We start from the raw sequence: 15,153 nt of genomic DNA on the forward strand, positions 1-15,153 counted from the left end.
AAACCTTATTTCACAGCAACAAAAGAGCAACATATATCAACACAACGATACTACAATACTGTCTGTATGTTTCCAAAATCATAGGACATGAAACAAACAATTCAATTGATCAAAAAAGGGGAGGTGAGAGAATAAAAATGTACAGACAGTAAAGTAGCAATACCTATATATTCTATCAATATTACAAAAAATAGATACACAAAATATTATAGCCCCAAATATTGTTGTTGCACATGTAAAATAGATGCTCAAAAGTTTATTGCACACACCCAAAATGTAATAATATAATGGTCAAAATAATCAAGATTTTATACTGATCAATAGATGTAACTGGCAAAGCTGCTCTTCACGTCAACCCCAACTGCCTCAACTCCAACTTTACTACCTTACATTTGTGTTCTCCTTCTCCTTCCTTTTTTGATCAATGGGATTGTTAGCAAGGACCCCATTTAATTATTTCTAGATTTCATTCAAATTAATAAAATCATAGCTTAGCTAGTTCCTCCCATTTTTAATATTGTATCATGTCTTTTGATGTCTATGTTTTTATTGTATCCTTTTTCATTAATAAAATCCATTTTTTGAATATTTATGCTTTGATTTTGCCTTTTCTTCAATCTCATTATGTGTTCATATTCTAAAAGTATCATTAGCAAAGAACTAACATAACACTACTAGACCAGACACAAATTCCCGATTGTTTGCATACTGTGTCTGGACTCACCAACCATCACAAGGACCAGTCAGCTACTGCCTTGAGAAAACTAAAAATCAGCAAAGGCAAGCGAGGAAGGCCTGTACACATCACCCTGATGTCAATCAGTGTCAGGACCTTCTGGGCAGTCCTCTACACAGCAGTAAACAAAAATAATTGAAGAATTTAACAGTAGTGAGCCAGGCTGATTGAACAGGTGGTCCAACATGAGCAGGCCACCAAGAATCTGCCCAGTTGGGCAGATTGTCAGTCTGGGGATTGAAGCTCTTTTGCAGAAACTACTCTGGCATCTGCTCTACTATTTATAATGTTGTACTGCATTAAAATGTAGCCATATGTCTTTAATAGCTGTCAGACATTCTTCATGACCTCAGCCCAACCAACGATGCTTGAGTTCTGAAAGAAGACAGAATACACTGACCCCAGACATGTCCAGAAGCTAGTCTCTGTTAAGAATAAGAGAATGAACATTGTATTGGGGAAGTGTCGGGAGAACCCCATACTGACCGGTATGATAGGTCCCTTCGAATTATGCGGGTTCAGCCCATTGTGCCCTAATCTGTATGAGTACCATAAATTCTCTGATGATAAAAAGGATTTCTAAGCACAGACAGTCTATCTAGCCAGTAAAGTTACAATTTTATAATAATTGCAAACACTTACCAGGCAGAAGAGTAACACTGATCACTTTCCAGCAATGGCACCCATCCAAATCAGAGGCCCAAATATTTGTGATATTACAAAGGAAGAATATGTACGGGTTATTCTTATTTGACGTATCCAAAGCAATTACTGTTCCTAGTTCACAGTTCTTCTCAACACAATCACAATTACTTGTGGTAGTAGGAGTTGTTTTCTTATAATGTCCCAAAATATTTTCTACTTTATCATTGATTACGTCGTAGTAAGAAAGTTTGTTACCACTTTCCCAAGATTGCACCCAGTAGACACGGCTGCAAAATAAAAAGAAATATATTTTACAATATTTAGCTTAAATGTAAAAGTCATAATAAATTAACATAACATGACCAAATAACTGTCTAAAGAAAAGTAACTGATATCTTTCCCGTGAACTGAAAATTATGAAGAGTTTGTCCAAAGCAATTATAGAATTTAACACTGAGCCTAATATGCAGAACGCTAGCAGTGTTTAATGCTCTCACGTTTAGGATTCTGCTATTTCCACTCATTATGCGACCACTCCATGTGCAATTTGCTCACAAATGATCATGTGTCAACCACTTTCACTTCAACTTCCACTTCTCTCCAAAGTCTCAACTGCTGCATTAAAATCCATGCAAAATGTATGTATAACACATACGGACTTTGCTGAGAATCTCACAGTACTCTGCAGCAATTTTTCTGCATAGATAGCGGAGCACAGACTATTATTAAATTGGTAATTCAGCCTTTTAAAATCCATGGATTATCCTTAAAATAAGCCATCAATATTAGATTGATGTCAATCTATCAGCACCCACACTGTCAGACGGGGCCAAAAACCTATAGGGACTACGGATCGTGGGCACATACCCTCAGGATACACGAGACACTGGACACACAGCGCACATATATAATATTGACATTGTGAGTGAAGAGTTCAATTGAAAAGCTTTGCAAAACTGAAACCTGAATATTTAAGAAACTTAAAGCGAGGTTTTGTCTTTCTTATCCCCTTAACGACTGCTGATACGCCTTTTAACGACGCAGACAAAAAAGGGAATAGCGCCCCAGAGTCAGAATTTATCCAGGGTCTCCTCTAGGGGAGGTAGCTGAGACGCCAGAGAACATTATTCGGGTCGGTGTTAACTCACCCCAGTGTAAATACGGCAACCGCAAAAAAAAGGTCCAATTTTGCATTTAATTTCTCTCTCCCCTGATGTGATCGCACATCAGAGGAGAGAGAAATGGGGTCCCTTCGATTCCCCCAATACCTCCGTTATCCTGCAACCCCTTTGTAGTCCCCCAGGCCGCCGGCATCTTCTTTCGAGAGAAAATTGAAAATTGCAAGCACATGCACAGTGCTCCCGCCGAGAACTGCCAGCCAGGGCCCAGCAACAATAGGAAATTTTTCCTATTGGTTCACTTTGATCACTGTGATAGACGCTATCACAGTGATCAAAATAAAAGAATAGTAAATCAAACCCCCTTTATCATCCCCCTAGTTAGGTAAAAATAATAAAATAAAAAAAGTATTTATTTCCATTTTGCCATTAGGGTTAGAGTTGGGCTAAAGTAAGAGTTGGGCTAAAGTTAGGGTTAGGGTTGGGTTAAAGTTAGGGTTGGGCTAAAGTTAGGGTTGGGCTAGGGTTAGGGTTCTGGTTATGGTTGAAATTACGGTTAGGGTTGGGATAAGGGTTAGGGGTGTGTTAGGGTTAGGTTTATGGTTAAGGTTATGGTTAGGGTTGGGATTAGGGTTATGGGTGTGTTGGGGTTAGGTTTGTGGTTAGGGTTATGGTTAGGGTTGGGATTAGGGTTAGGCATGTGTTGGGATTAGTGTTGGAGTTAGAATTGGGGGGTTCTACTGTTTAGGTATATCAGGGGGGTCTCCAAACGCGACATGGCACCATCATTGATTCTGACAATTTTGCGTTCAAAAAGTCAAACGGTGCTCCCTCCATTCTGAGCCCTGCCATGCACCCAAACAGTGGCTTTCCTTCCGATATATGGGGTATCAGCGTACTCAGGAGAAATTGCAAAACAAATTTTGTTGTCAATTTTCTCCTGATACCCTTGTGAAAATAAAAAATTGTTTCCAAAGTAAATTTTTTGTGAAAAAAGTAAAATGCTCATTTTTCCTTCCACATTGCTTTACTTCTCGTGGAGCACCTGAAGGGTTAAAAAAAATTTAAATGAGGTTTTGTGCACCTTGAGGGGTGCAGTTTTTAGAATGGTGTCCCTTTTGGGTATTTTCTGTCATATTGACCACCCAAACTCACTTCAAATGTGAGGTGGTCCCTAAAAAAATGGTTTTGCAAATTTTTTGGGAAAAATGACAAATGACTCGTCAACTTTTAACCCTTGTAATGTCCTAACACAAAAAAATTATATTTCCAAAATTCTTCTGATGTAAAGTTGACAGAAGCTAAATGTTCTTTATTAACTATTTTGTGCAATATGACTCTCTGATTTAAAGGGAACCTGTCACCCCCAAAATCGAAGACAAGAAGAGGACGTCATCGTAAGGAGATGGGAGGCCCCGGACCACGACGCCCATGTGAGTATAATCTAACCTCTTTTTCTCATCTTTCAGGTAACATCGGGGGCTTATCTACAGCATTACAGAATGCTGTTGATAAGCCCCTGATACTGGTGGGCTTAGCTCACCTTTGATTTGGGGGGTGACAGGTTCCCTTTAAGGGTAAAAACATGAAAAGTTTAAAAATTTTCAACATTTTTGCCAAATTTCCATTTTTTTCATAAATAGACGGAGGTGCCATTGCATTATTCTTTCATTTTTAAGCCATTTACTGAAGCAGTAGAATCCTATGATGCATGCAATGGAGCATTACACTGCATAGATATGTTTTTTTGAAAGATGCAGAATTTTTCCTGTACCACTACTTGTTGAAAGTGTCTTCTAAAAACTACCAGTAGATTTGGGATTTGATTTTTAGTCTATGTTCAAACCGAACAGGTTCACAAGCTTCTATTTAATAATATCTCTGGAGTAGCCCACCTCCACCTAGCTGGTGTCTTATTTGAAGTGGATGTCTTTGCCAGTTACTGATCCAAGCACAGGCCCACCAATCTGGTCCATCAAGAGTCACTTTCTTCTCATCGGTCAATATAAACTTTGAAAAATCTGTATTCAGATATTTCTTGGCTTAATCTTGACATTTCAACATACAGTATGTATCTTGTTCAGTAGTGGTGGGGTTTCAGCTTTTAAGCACTGAACAACTTTTACTCCTGACTACTCCATGGAGTTCAGTTCTGGAATATCACAGTGTAACCAGGCAATATGACCACTCTGTAAAATTTGTGCAAGATGTACCATTAATGAAGAAAGACTGCCATCTGCTGGCAAGCCAAAATCAAGCGGAACCAAAGTGTGCTGGAAGATTTGCAGAGGGAGGAACCTTGTGTGCTGGACAAGATCAGGTGACGCTCTGTAAGAACTGTCCTGATATAAAATCCCAGAGCGCCAAACCACAGGTGGACTTGGCGCCAGCAAGGAGTCTGTGCTATCTGGGTGTCAGTCACCACCTGGCAGGTCCCCAGGAAGATATCCCTGAGTGCGGATTACACTAGTCAGAGCCATAATCTGCGTCCTGCGCAGGTTGGACTATGCCTGTCAAGAGTTGAGGCCCAGTCGTCTCTGCCCCGAGTCTGAGAGACTTTTGCTGACAGTCAAGCCAAGACGAGCCGTGTGGTGACTGTGACAGGAGAGATACACCTGCAAGAAAGGAGGAACGGTGCAAGTGAGCAGGGCCCTGACTTCCAGCTATCACCTATGGTACCGGGGGTCAGTTGGGACTAGGAATACAGTCGGGAGGGGGCCAGTTGGTGCATGGGAGGCTCATCGGGCTTTAACAGACTATGTCAGGAAGAGACTTGCAGCCTAGCAGGAAAACCCGGTGACCCCCGCTAGAGCCAGAGTTTCAAGTGAGAACTCACATGGTGTTTCCCAAAACTGGGCACACCACTAACGTTAAGTACTGAGAGACTTTCTAGCCTGTTCATAAACTGTTATAATTCTCTATATTGATTAGAAGTTATCGTTGTATTAACCCCTTAACGACCGCCGATATGCCTTTTAACGGTGGCAGTTAAGGGTACTTAAACCACAGCGCCGTTAATTAACGGCGCTGTGAAAAAAGTGAATAGCACCCACCAGAGTCGGATTTTCACATCAGAGGACAGAGAATAACACACCACTTTTTTTTTTTTTTGCAGTCGCCAGTAAACAGTTAATTACCGGCGATCGCAAAACAGGGGTCGGTAAAAGTGAGTATCGGGGGGCCATCAGGGACCCCATTTCTCTGTCCTCTGATGTGCGATCACATCGGAGGACAGAGAAATTAAATAGGAAATTGTGTTTTTTTGCGACCGCTGGTAAACGGTTAATTACCGGTGATCGCAACCAGGGGGTCGGTAAAAAAAACCCGAATCATGTTCTCTGGGGTCTCGGATACTCACCTGTCTCCCCCGGTGCTCCTCGTGGCTCCCGATGGGCGCAGCCATCTTGTTCCAGCCAAAAAATGGCAGGTGCATGCGCAGTGCGCCCGCCAGCCAGCACCCTGAAGATCTTTGGGGTCTCGGCTGCCGGGGGTAGCCGAGACCCCAAAGAACATGATCGGGGTTGGTTTTACCGACCCTGTTTGCGATTGCCGGTAATTAACTGTTTACCGGCGACCGCACATCAGAGGACAGAGAAATAGGCGGATTCGGAGACCCTGTTATACTTACCGGTGTCCCTGGATCCTCCTGCATGCCCTCCTGCCCGCCGGCTTCTTCATCCGGTAAGAAAATGGTGAGCGCGTGCGCAGTACGCCCGCCATAATCTGCCGGTCGGCAGCTGGAGGAGTTTGGGCTAAAATTAGGGTTAGGGTTAGGGTTGGGGCTAAATTTAGGGTTAGGGTTAGGGTTGGGGCTAAATTTAGGGTTAGAGTTGGGGCTAAATTTAGGGTTAGGGTGTTAGGAGTCGAGTTTCCTCTGCTGCACAGGGGGAATCTCGATCCGTGTCTGCTGCGGTCTCCCATCCAGCATCGGCCGCAGTGGGGTCTGCTCAGCGGAGACGTCGCTCCCAGCGTCTCGCTGAGGCTGATTCTGTGCATAGGGTCACTACTGCCTTTTCTGGCTTTCCTATGGTACCCTGCACTGATCTGCGGCGAGCAGACCTCTCTGGGACTAAGTCCTTATTTGCACACACTGAGCATGCCCAGGGCAGGGTCTCCCGTTGGAGGTCGAGGGCCACATGTTCGGTCACATGCTCAGGTGCTGCAGTACATTCCATTGGTCCTTCTGGAAGGTCCTGAAAGGGCAAAACATGCTCAGGTACTGCAGCACTTTCCATTGGTCCTGCTTGAAGGTCCTGAAAGGGCAAAAACTTCAGTAGCAGCTTCCTGTGCTGCAACTATATAAACTGCGCATGACCGCACGGCCATGCGCTAGTATCGTCTTATGCTATATGCTTTGCGCCAATGTGGTCATGTGTTTGAATGTGTTCAGGGACCCGGCTGAAATAAGCCCCTAGAATGCTGGCACCTCCGGCGAGGAGATTGTGTTTAAGTGTGTTCAGGGACCCGGCTGAAATAAGCCCCTAGAATGCTGGCATCTCCGGCGAGGAGTTTTGTATGCATGCATGACCACTCACTGCTCACATCTGGGTAGTTGGCCTGTGCCTCTGTGAAAGTCTAACAGGGCACAGAGCTTTCCTCTCGCGGTTACTCTGTGAAGCTAACAGAGTTGGTATATACCGCCATATAGAGCCGCCATTATTTAGCAGCAGGTGCTTTCCTGCACGGTGGATCCCGGGTTGCGAACGCACCAATTCCATTTAATAAATTATACATTTGGTGCGTTCCGCCAACCCTAACAGTATACTAGCGCCAGGATCTGGCTAAGTAATGGCGGATGAACAGCGATTGCAGGGGTACATCCAGCTGCTGGAGGGCCGGTTGGCGTCTCTTGAGCGTGCAACCTCGGCGGTTGATGTTACCGCAATAGCTGTTCAGGCTGCTAGCGTGGCTGCAGCAGCTTTACCCACTGCTACCTCTGTTCCGACCCTATCTCACCTTCCTTTGCCTGAGAGATACTCTGGGGACAGTAAGTCCTGTAGGGGTTTCGTGAGCCAATGTGGTATACACCTCGAGCTTCTGGCTGCACGTTTCCCTACTGAGCGGGCAAAGGTGGGATTCATAATCTCTCTCCTGTCGGACAGAGCGTTGGAGTGGGCTACGCCGCTGTGGGAGCGCAACGATCATGTGGTGCGGAGTGTTCCTAGGTTTCTGGACACTCTGAAACAGGTCTTTTTAGGACCTCAAGTCACCCTTGATACAGCGCTCCAACTGCTGGCTTTGACTCAGGGTTCAACCATGGTCAGCCATTTTGCTGTTCACTTCCGGACATTAGCGTCTGAGTTGGAATGGCCAGATAAAACCCTCATTCCCGTATTTTGGAGGGGGCTGGCTGACCATGTGAAGGACGCTTTGGCCACTAGGGAGATTCCCACCACACTGGAGGAGCTCATAGCCGTATCTACTCACATAGACCTTCGTTTTCACGAGCGAAGGTTGGAGCGAGCCCAGTGTAGGCAGAGGTTTCGGCTGGCTCCCACCTTCGCCAAACCTTTGGAATCTCCAGTCCAGGCGTCCGAGTCACATGAGGCCTTAGAGGTGACACGAGCGGGATCCAAGTCTCAGTCCGCCCGTGCACATAAGGTCCATCATGTTTGCCAGCAGTCAGGACATCTTGCCTCCAAGGGTCCTCAGCGGTCGGGGAAACGTCAGCGTCTAGTGGCAGTTGGAGGAGGTACACTAGACACGGCGACGTTTGCCTCAAAGTTGTCCTTCAAGGGGACAATTACCATAGGCCCATCCACTCTTATGGTCGAGCTATGCGTGGATTCTGGGGCAGAGGGTAACTTTATGTCTTCCTCTTTTGCCCAGCGTCACGCAATACCCTTGGTGATGCTCGCCAAGCCAGTAACCGTTCGAGTGGTAAACGGGTCAACACTACCTTCACAGATTACCCACCAAACCATTCCTTTCACGCTATCTGTGTCTCCATCACATCAGGAGATAATCTCCCTATTAGTCATTCCTGAGGGAATTGATGAGGTCCTGTTGGGGATACCATGGCTTCGCTACCATTCTCCTCATATTGAGTGGTCCTCTGGGAGAATTTTGGGATGGAGTAAATCCTGCGAGGGTAGATGTCAGAGGGAGTGCGTTCAGGTTGCTACTACACAGGTACCCGCAGATCTTTCCTCTCTTCCCAAGCACTATTGGCCCTATGCAGACGTGTTCTCCAAAAGAGCTGCGGAGACCCTTCCGCCTCACCGCCCCTATGACTGTCCTATTGACCTCTTGCCTGGTGCTGAGCCTCCCCGGGGTCGAGTCTATCCGTTATCTCTCCCGGAGACGGAGGCAATGTCCCAGTACATCCAAGAGAATCTGGCAAGAGGATTCATTAGGAAGTCAGTGTCACCGGCAGGGGCTGGGTTCTTCTTCGTACAGAAGAAGACTGGAGACTTACGTCCATGCATACACTACAGGGGTCTTAACGCCATCACCGTTAAGAACAAGTACCCATTACCCCTAATATCTGAGCTTTTTGATAGGCTACGGGGAGCAAGGGTATTTACAAAGTTAGATCTGCGGGGTGCTTACAACCTGATTCGCATCCGTGAGGGGGATGAATGGAAGACGGCTTTTAACACCAGGGATGGGCACTATGAATATCTGGTGATGCCCTTCGGGCTCTGTAATGCCCCAGCCGTTTTCCAAGACTTTGTGAACGACATCTTCCGAGATATGCTCACCACCTCGGTCGTAGTCTATCTGGATGATATTCTCATCTACTCTCCAGATATTGACTCCCATCGGAGAGATGTTCGCAAAGTCTTCGACCTCTTACGGGCAAACTCCCTCTACGCCAAGTTGGAGAAGTGTGTGTTTGAGCAGGAGTCCTTGCCTTTCCTTGGTTATATCATCTCTGCCCAGGGTTTGGCTATGGATCCTGCCAAGCTACAGGCTGTAATGGACTGGCAGGAACCCCATTCTCTTAAAGCGGTGCAGCGCTTTATGGGGTTCATCAATTACTATCGCCAGTTCATTCCACACTTCTCAACTTTGGTAGCTCCCTTGGTTGCCCTCACCAAGAAGGGAGCAAATCCCAAGTTGTGGTCAGAGGAGGTCTCCAAGGCCTTTCTCTCGATTAAGTCACACTTCGCTAGCGCTCCCATCCTACATCGCCCCGATGTAGATAAACCATTTATCTTGGAGGTGGATGCCTCATCCGTTGGTGCTGGAGCAGTCCTTTTCCAAAAGGATGCTCAAGGTCGGAAGCATCCTTGCTTCTTCTTCTCCAAGACCTTCACACCAGCAGAGAGGAATTATTCCATCAGGGACAAGGAGTTGCTAGCCATGAAGTTGGCTTTTTCAGAGTGGAGACACCTCTTGGAGGGAGCTCGCTTTCCCTTCCAAGTCTTCACTGACCACAAAAACTTGGTGTATATACAGACGGCCCAGCGGCTGAATTCTCGCCAGGCTAGATGGTCCCTGTTCTTCTCCCGGTTCCATTTTACTCTCCATTTTCTCTCCGGGGAGAAGAACGTTCGTGCCGACGCTCTCTCCCGCTCCGTAGTGTCATCTGAGGAGGAGGAGGAGGAGCCTCGTCTTATTGTCCCTTCTGAGAGCCTGAGAACTGTAGCTCCGGTTTCGCTAGAGTCTGTGCCCCCGGGCAAGACTTTCGTGCCAGCTAACTTGCGACCGGAGGTTCTCTCTTGGGCTCACTCCTCCAGAGTGGGTGGGCATTTTGGGACCAAGAGGACATCTGAGCTTTTGGCTAGAACATACTGGTGGCCGCATATGGCCGCGTCGCGTGGCTGCTCCGTTATTTGGGTTGTCACCGACCATTTCTCTAAGATGGTGCATTTGGTGCCGCTCCCTCGGTTGCCTTCTGCACGGGCCTTGGCGGTGTTGTTCATTAAGCACATTTTCCGATTACATGGTATGCCTGATAAGATTGTCAGCGATCGGGGTCCCCAGTTCGCGTCTCGGTTTTGGAGAGAGCTCTGCCGTTTACTCAGCATAGAGTTGAACCTCTCCTCTGCATATCATCCCGAGACGAATGGGTTGGTGGAGAGAACCAACCAGACTCTGGTGACATATTTGCGACATTTCGTCTCTGCTAGGCAGGATGACTGGGCATCTTTGCTACATTGGGCGGAATTTGCCTTGAACAACGCCGTAGCCGATTCCACTGGTCAGACTCCTTTTCTCCTTAATTACGGCCAGCATCCGCGTGTCCCTGTGCCCATGCCCGTGTCATCCACCGATTCTAGGGTGGCAGACTGGGCGGTGGAGGCACGTGACATCTGGGACCGCACACAGGATGCCATCCGGGCCTCCAAGGAGAGAATGAGGGTTTCGGCTGATACACACCGGCGCCCCGCTCTGGTCTTTGCTCCTGGTGACTTGGTGTGGCTCTCCGCCTGTAACATCAGGCTGCGAGTTGAGTCCACTAAGTTTGCTCCTCGCTACATTGGCCCGTTTAAGGTTCTGGAACAGGTCAACCCTGTCGTCTACCGTTTGGCTATTCCTCCACGCCTTGGTATCACCGATACTTTTCACGTTTCCCTCTTAAAGCCCGTTCGTTTGTCCCGGTTTTCTGAGTCATCTGCTGGGACATCGGGTTCATCCACGGATGAGTTTGAGGTGAATGCTATTGTGGGGTGCAAGGTGGTACGTGGCAAGAAATTTTATCTGGTGGACTGGAAGGGTCACGGCCCAGAGGATAGAACCTGGGAGCCTGTGGAGCACATTCGGGCTCCGCTGCTTATTGCGGCTTTTGAGCGTAGTGAGGCTCAAGGAGGGGGGGGGCCCTAGGAGGGGGGGTAATGTTAGTAGTCGAGTTTCCTCTGCTGCACAGGGGGAATCTCGATCCGTGTCTGCTGCGGTCTCCCATCCAGCATCGGCCGCAGTGGGGTCTGCTCAGCGGAGACGTCGCTCCCAGCATCTCGCTGAGGCTGATTCTGTGCATAGGGTCACTACTGCCTTTTCTGGCTTTCCTATGGTACCCTGCACTGATCTGCGGCAAGCAGACTTCTCTGGGACTAAGTCCTTATTTGCACACACTGAGCATGCAGGGTCTCCCGTTGGAGGTCGAGGGCCACATGTTCGGTCACATGCTCAGGTGCTGCAGTACATTCCATTGGTCCTTCTGGAAGGTCCTGAAAGGGCAAAACATGCTCAGGTACTGCAGCACTTTCCATTGGTCCTGCTGGAAGGTCCTGAAAGGGCAAAAACTTCAGTAGCAGCTTCCTGTGCTGCAACTATATAAACTGCGCATGACCGCACGGCCATGCGCTAGTATCGTCTTATGCTATATGCTTTGCGCCAATGTGGTCATGTGTTTGAATGTGTTCAGGGACCCGGCTGAAATAAGCCCCTAGAATGCTGGCATCTCCGGCGAGGAGTTTTGTATGCATGCATGACCACTCACTGCTCACATCTGGGTAGTTGGCCTGTGCCTCTGTGAAAGTCTAACAGGGCACAGAGCTTTCCTCTCGCGGTTACTCTGTGAAGCTAACAGAGTTGGTATATACCGCCATATAGAGCCGCCATTATTTAGCAGCAGGTGCTTTCCTGCACGGTGGATCCCGGGTTGCGAACGCACCAATTCCATTTAATAAATTATACATTTGGTGCGTTCCGCCAACCCTAACATAGGGTTGGGGCTAAATTTAGGGTTAGGGTTAGGCTTTTTTCACACTTGCGTCAGTACGGGGCCATCGCAATGCGTCGGCCTGACATACCAACGCACGTTGTGAAAATTGTGCACAACGTGGGCAGCGGATGCAGCTTTTCAATGCATCCGCTGGGGAGGAGGGGGCCGCGCATGCGCGGTAGGAAATGGTGGACGCGACGTACAAAAAATGTAACCTTGAACGTTTTTTTGTGATGACGGTCTGCCAAAACACATCGGATCCAGTGCACAACGGACACGACGTGTGGCCATCCGTCGCGATCCGTCGGCAATACAAGTCTATGGGCAAAAATTGCATCCTGCGGGCATATTTGCAGATCTGTCCAAAACGACAGATGCCACACGACGCAAGTGTGAAAGTAGGGATAGGGCTAGGGTTAGGGTTGGGGCTAAAGTTAGGGTTAGGGCTAGGGTTAGGGTTGGGGCTAAATTTAGGGTTAGGGCTAGGGTTAAGGCTAGGGTTAGGGTTGGGGCTAAAGTTAGGGTTAGGGTTGAGGCTAAAGTTAGGGCTAGGGTTGGGGCTAAAGTTAGGGCTAGGGTTGCGGCTAAAGTTAGGGTTAGAGTTGGGATAAGGGTTAGGGTTTGGATTAGGGTTGGCATTAGGGTTACGTTTGGGATTAGGGTTAGATTTGAGATTAGGGTTAATAAAAATTTGGGGGCAAAAAGATCATTTTTGTAGAAAAAATGCGATTTTTTATTTTCACGGCTCTACGTTATAAACTTCTGTGAAGCACCTGGGGGTTTAAAGTGCTCACCACACATCTAGATAAGTTCCTTAAGGGGTCTAGTTTCCAAAATGGTGTCACTTGTGGGGGGTTTCCACTGTTTAGGCACATCAGGAGCACTCCAAACGCAACATGGTGTCCAATCTCAAATCCAGCCAATTCTACATTGAAAAAGTAAAACGGCACTCCTTCTCTTCCAAGCTCTGCGGTGCACCCAAACAGTGGTTTACCCCCACATATGGGGAATCGAAGTACTCAGGAGAAATTGCACAACAACTTTTGTGGTCTAATTTCTCCTGTTACCCTTTGTGAAAATAAGAATTTGTGGGCGAAAAGATAATTTTTGTGTAAACAAATGCGATTTTTTATTTTCACGGCTTTACGTTATAAACTTCTGTGAAGCGCATCGGGGCTCAAAGTGCTCACCACACATCTAGATAAGTTCCTTAAAGGGAACCTGTCACCCCGTTTTTTGAGTTTGCATCTCGGCTTTGGGAAAATGGCCGCCGCGATCTCTAATGCGCACGCGCGGCATCCCGCGGCCATTTTCCTGAAGCCCCGTGCAGCAGAGCACTCGATCTGCGCACGCGCGGCCCCAGGAAGATGGCCGCCCCCACCGATGCAAGGGATTGCAGCGCAGATCGCGCGCTGCTTGTTCACCACTACGCCACCAACGTAAAGCTGAGGAAGAACCAGCGATGTCACCACGCCCTCCCGACCTGACCAGCCTGATTGACAGGCAAAAACGGCGACTTTGGTAAGTTATTTCTCAGCATAGGTGGGGAATCGGGGTACACTACATACACTATAGGAACACACAGCGCAGGCCCTATTTAACAGTATTTATAGCTCAATCTCAAAAAACGGGGTGACAGGTTCCCTTTAAGGGGTCTAGTTTCCAAAATGGTGTCACTTGTGGAGTATTTCTACTGTTTAGGCACATCAGGGGCTCTCTAAACGTGACATGGCATCCGATCTCAATTCCAGCCAATTCTGCATTGAAAAAGTCAAACGGCGCTCCTTCACTTCCAAGCTCATATGGGGTATCGGCGTTTTCAGGAGGAATTGCACAACAACATTGATGGTTACAATTCTGTTTTTACACTTGTGAAAATTAAAAAAAAATGGTTCTGAAGTAAAATGTTTGCAAGAAAAAAGTTAAATGTTCATTTTTTCCTTCCACATTGTTTCAGTTCCTGTAAAGCACGTAAAGGGTTAATAAACTTCTTGAATGTGGTTTTGAGCACCTTGAGGCCATGTGCACACGTACAGTATTTTTCGAGTTTTTTTCGCGTTTTTTCGCTATAAAAACGTGATAAAAACGCAAAAAAAACGCTTACATATGCCTCCTATTATTTAAAGTGCATTCCGCATTTCTTGTGCAAATGTTGCTTTTTTTTCGCGAAAAAATCGCATTGCGGTAAAAAAAGCAACATGTTCATTAAATTTGCGGAATTGCGGGGATTCCACACACCTAGGAATGCATTGATCTGCTTACTTTCCGCATGGGGCTGTGCACACCATGCGGGAAGTAAGCAGATTATGTGCGGTTGGTACCCAGGGTGGAGGAGAGGAGACTCTCCTCCACGGACTGGGCACCATATAATTGGTAAAAAAAAAAGAATTAAAATAAAAAATAGTCATATACTCACCCTCTGATGGCCCCAGAGTCCTCCCGCCTCTCATCGGTGCATGCTGCCGCTTCCATTCCTATAGATGCTCTGTGTGAAGGACCTGCGATGACGTCGCCATCTTGTGATTGGTCGCGTGACCGCTCATGTGACCGCTCACGTGACTGCGACGTCATCGAAGGTCCTGCACACACACACCATCTATAGGAACGGACGCCGCTGAGGAGATCGGCTGTCTGCAGGTAAGTATAACCATTTTTTTATTTTTTTATTATTTTTAAACATTCTATCTTTTACTATTGATGCTGCATAGGCAGCATCTATAGTAAAAAGTTGGTCACACTTGTCAAACATAGTGTTTGACAAGTGTGACCAACCTGTCAGTCAGTTTTGCAAGCGATGCTACAGATCGCTTAGAAAACTTTAGCATTCTGCTAGCTAATTTCGCTTGCAAAATGCTAAAAAAAACCGCGAAAAAAATGGGGAAAAAAATGCAAAAAAAAATACGGATTTCTTGCAGAAAGTTTCCGGTTTTCTTCAGGAAATTTCTGCAAGAAATCCTGACGTGTGCACATACCCTGAGGGGTGCAGTTTTTAGAATGGTGTCGCACTTGGTTATTTTCTATCATATAAGCCCCTAAAAATG

The 15,153-nt window shown here is 46.8% G+C and overlaps 1 protein-coding gene across 7 annotated transcripts in view; it reads right to left on the reverse strand.

The window, feature by feature from the left end:
• Window positions 1-15,153, reverse strand: part of ROS1 (ROS proto-oncogene 1, receptor tyrosine kinase) — a 416,131-nt gene that overhangs the window by 202,053 nt on the left and 198,925 nt on the right. For all 7 annotated transcript variants that reach the window (XM_069726197.1, XM_069726196.1, XM_069726195.1 and 4 more), the window contains one exon: window positions 1,379-1,668. In XM_069726197.1, the coding sequence (XP_069582298.1) occupies window positions 1,379-1,668 (290 nt within the window). The remainder of the gene's footprint in view (window positions 1-1,378; window positions 1,669-15,153) is intronic.

Source organism: Ranitomeya imitator, chromosome 5, assembly GCF_032444005.1.
Source record: "Ranitomeya imitator isolate aRanImi1 chromosome 5, aRanImi1.pri, whole genome shotgun sequence".
NCBI classification, from domain to species: domain Eukaryota; kingdom Metazoa; phylum Chordata; class Amphibia; order Anura; family Dendrobatidae; genus Ranitomeya; species Ranitomeya imitator.